The following is a 4,227-nucleotide window of genomic DNA, read 5'->3' on the forward strand; positions in this document are numbered from 1 at the left end:
AAAAAAAAAAGCAAGAATAGAGAAGCCAGAAACAAACCCTCAAATACTTGGTCAAATGATGTTCAATCAAAATGCCAAGACCATGTAATAAGGAAAAGACAGTCACTTCATCACAGATAGTGCTGAACAAAAAGGACGCCCACATGCAAAGGAATGAGGCTGAACCCTTACTTTACACTTCACGTGTTATATCTGGGGAAACTTTACATTTTCCCAGATATAACACACGAAAGGAAAGAAGGTAAAAATACACACTATGCACTATGACAAAATTGACAACTATTGTGGATGGAAGAAAACAATTACCAAAATGTAAAGAAAACCTACCATATGTGAGAAAATATTTGCATAATATATCTGTAATAAAAACTTAATATCTAAAATACATATAGGCCGGATGTGGTGGCTCATGCCTATAATCCCAGTGCTTTGAGAGGCAGTTGCAGGTGGATCACCTGACGTCAGGAGTTCAAGACTAGCCTGGCCAACATAGTGAAACCCCATCTGTATTAAAGATACAAAAATTTAGCCGGGCACGGTGGTGTGCATCTGTAATCCCAACTACTTGGGAGGCTAAGGTGGGAAAATTGCTTGAACCTGGGAGGCACACGTACCAGTGAGCCGAGATCACGCCACTGCATCCAGCCTCAGTGACAGAGCAAGACTTCATCTCAAATAAATAAATAAATAAATAAATAAAATAAACATATATAAATAACTCCTACAAAGCAAAACAAATAACCCAATTAAGAAATGTAGAAAGAAATAGACATTTTTCCAAAGGTGATATATGACCATATGGGAAAATGCAAAATATCAAAAATCATTAGAGAAATGCAAATAGAAAACATAGAATATTTTTCCTCACACACATATAGAATATCACCTCACACCCATATAGAATATTTATTGTCAAGAAAGGAAAAAAAAAAAATGAAACACCAGAAAATCACAAGTGTTGTCGAAAATATGGCGGAATAGGAGAATTCTGTGCTCCTGTTAGTGGAAATGTGAAATGGTACGGTCACTCTGGAAATAAGTATGACATTTTCTGAAAGAATCTAAAATCAAATGATTAGTATAGGCAACAACTCCACATCTGGGTATATAGATTAAAAGATAAAAAGTCGGGCACAACGGCTCATGCCTGTAATGTTCCTACTTTGGGAGGCCAAGGCAGGTGGATCACCTGAGGTGGGGAGTTTGAGACCAGCCTAGCCAACATGGTGAAACCCTGTCTCTAATACAAAAATTAGCTGGGCATGGTGGCACACACCTGTAATCCCAGCTGCTCAGGAGGCTGAGGCAAGAGAATTGCTTGAACCCAGGAGGTGGAGGTTGCAGTGTGAGCCGAGATTGTGCCATTGCACTCCAGCCTGGGCAACAAGAGCGAAACTCCATCTCAAACAAACACACACACAAATGAAAAATAAAATAAAAATAAAGACAGCATCTTGAAGAGATACTTAAAAACCCATGTTCAAGGCCAGGCACGATGGCTCATGCCTATAATCCCAGCACTTTGGGAGGCCGAGGTAGGTGGATCATAAGGTCAGGAGTTTGAGACCAGCCTGGCCAATATGGTGAAACCCCGTTTCTACTAAAAATACAAAAATTAGCTGGGTGTGGTGGTGGGCACCTGCAGTCCCAGCTGTTTGGGAGGCTGAGGCAGGACAATCACTTGAACCCAGTGGGGAGAGGTTGCAGTGAGCCAAGATCATGCCACTGCACTCCAGCCTGGGCGAGAGAGCGAGACTCCGTCTCAAAAAACAACAATGACAACAACAAAAACCCACGTTCATAGCAGCATTATTAAAAATAATAAAGAGGTAGGCACAATGCAGGTGTCCACCAATGGATGAATAGTTAAACTGTGGTACAGACAAATAGAAAAACATTATTCAGTCCTGAAAGAATATATAAACTACTTGATGTGCTACAAAATAGATGAACCTGAAAGATACTACGCTAAGTGAGATAAGCCAGTCATAAAAAGACAAATACTGTATGATTCCATCTAAAATACTGAAATTCATACAAACAGAACAGAAACAGAGAGGGGAGAGAGTGAAACTGTAGGAGGAATGAGTTAAGTATTACTGGTAATCAATTAAATCTAAATTCAAAATAAAAAAAAACAAGACTAGGCATCGTGGCTCATGCCCATAATCAGAGTACTTATGGAGGCTGAGAAAGGAGGATTGCTTGAGCCCAGGTGTTCAAAATCAACACAGGCAATACAGCAAGACCCCTGTATCTGAAAAACAAAAAGAAGCTGAGCACAATAGCTCATGCCTGTAATCCCAGCACTTTGGGAGGCCAAGGTGGGCAGATCACTTAAGGTCAGGAGTTCGAGACCAGTCTAGACAACATGGTGAAACCCCGTCTCTACTAAAAATACAAACAAAAATTAGCTGGGCCTGGTGGCAGGTGCCTGTAATCACAGATACCTGGAAGGCTGAGGCAGCAGAATCCCTTGAAGCCGGGAGGCGGACGTTGCAGTGAGCTGAGATAGCGACACTGCACTCCAGCCTGGAAAGCAGAGCAAAATTCCATCTGAAATAAATAAAAAGGAAGGAAGGAAGGAAGGGAGGGAGGGAGGGAGGAAAAAAGGGTCTCCAGTCAAATAAACAAAAAATACATATATTTCTTTATTTGAAACCGAGTCTTGCTCCATCTCGCAGGCTCTGTTTCACAACAGAGTGAAACTCCATCTCAAAAAATAAAACAAACACTAAAATAAAAACAAAAAACCAAAACTAGACAAAACAAAACAAAACAAAAAGCCCAAACGACAGCATGGCTTCCACCCTGCCCATCTGAGCTCTTACCTGTGTTCACACCTTTGATGTGCTCCTTCCCATCTGAATTTTTTGCTATTTTCACTTCACGCTCACCAGACCAGGGCTCCCTCCTTTGCTCCAACATGGAGTTAATATTCAGGTCAGGAAGAGAGATTCCTGTTTGTAAAAAAAGAATCAAAATGTGCTGTGGCATCTCCAAAATCCAAGCCCTATGTGTAGGAAGGAGAAAGGATATCACAAATGAATCAAGAATAACGTTTCACAAATTCATCCACAGACTGCCTCCTTCTGAATGCTTAGGGAATATTATAAAAAGCAGACATCGAGCCCTTTCCCAGTAACTACTGAGTATAAAGCACAGAAGTAGAGGCCGGGCGCAGTGGCTCACGCCTGTAATCGCAGCACTTTGGGAGGCTGAGGCGGGCAGATCACCTGAAGTTGGGAGTTCAAGACCAGCCTGACCAACATAGAGAAACTCTGTCTCTACTAAAAATACAAAAAAAAAAATATATAGCCAAGTGTGGTGGCGCATGCCTGTAATGCCAGCTACTCAGGCAGCTGAGGCAGGAGAATCGCTTGACCCCAGGAGGCGGAGGTTGCAGTGACCTGAGATGGCGCCATTGCACTCCAGCCTCCAAGAGTGAAACACTCCGTCTCAAAAAAACAAAACATAAACAAAAGCACAGGAGTAGAAAACAGGGAAGTGGGCCGGGCGCAGTGGCTCAAGCCTGTAATCCCAGCACTTTGGGAGGCCAAGGCAGGCAGATCCCAAGGTCAGGAGTTCGAGACCAGGCTGACCAACATGGTGAAACCCCCGTTTCTACTAAAAGTACAAAAATTAGATGGGTGTGGGGGTGCACGCCTGTAATCCCAGCTACTCAGGAGGCTGTGGCAGGAGAATCGCTTGAATCCAGGAGGCAGAAGTTGCAGTTAGCCATTGCACTCCTGCCTGGGCTACAGAGTGAGACTCTGCCCCCTCTAAAAATATATATATATATATATAATCAGCTCCAAAGACCAAAAACAAAAAACAATGAAGAAAAGCAAATAAATGCTAACATGTTTTTTGGATGCTCTCAAGCACAACAATATACAAACTATTAGAGGTTCATAAGGAGAAGACAGAGGATTAGAAATTGCAACTGAAGAAATAATGTCCAAATAATTGTCCAAATCCCAATTCTGAAGAAAGACCTGAATATACAATTCAAAAAGCTTGACCATTCGAATTAAAATTAACCCAAGGACATTCACACAGAGATAAATTATAAACAAATTATCAAACATCAAAGACAAAGAAAGAATTTTGACAGCAGCAACAAAAAAGATATTTGCCGGCCGGGCGCGGTGGCTCAAGCCTGTAATCCCAGCACTTTGGGAGGCCGAGACGGGCGGATCACGAGGTCAGGAGATCGAGACCATC

General features: G+C 42.2%; 1 protein-coding gene across 1 annotated transcript in view; it reads right to left on the minus strand.

Moving 5' to 3' along the window:
* LOC105514835 (zinc finger protein 480-like) overlaps positions 1-4,227 on the minus strand; it is a 64,451-nt gene that overhangs the window by 35,364 nt on the left and 24,860 nt on the right. The window contains exon 3 of the mRNA XM_011946492.1: positions 2,794-2,960. Within this exon, the coding sequence (XP_011801882.1) occupies positions 2,794-2,960 (167 nt within the window). The remainder of the gene's footprint in view (positions 1-2,793; positions 2,961-4,227) is intronic.

This window comes from Colobus angolensis, unplaced genomic scaffold (genome assembly GCF_000951035.1).
Source record: "Colobus angolensis palliatus isolate OR3802 unplaced genomic scaffold, Cang.pa_1.0 Scaffold25, whole genome shotgun sequence".
Classification (NCBI taxonomy): Eukaryota; Metazoa; Chordata; class Mammalia; order Primates; family Cercopithecidae; genus Colobus; species Colobus angolensis.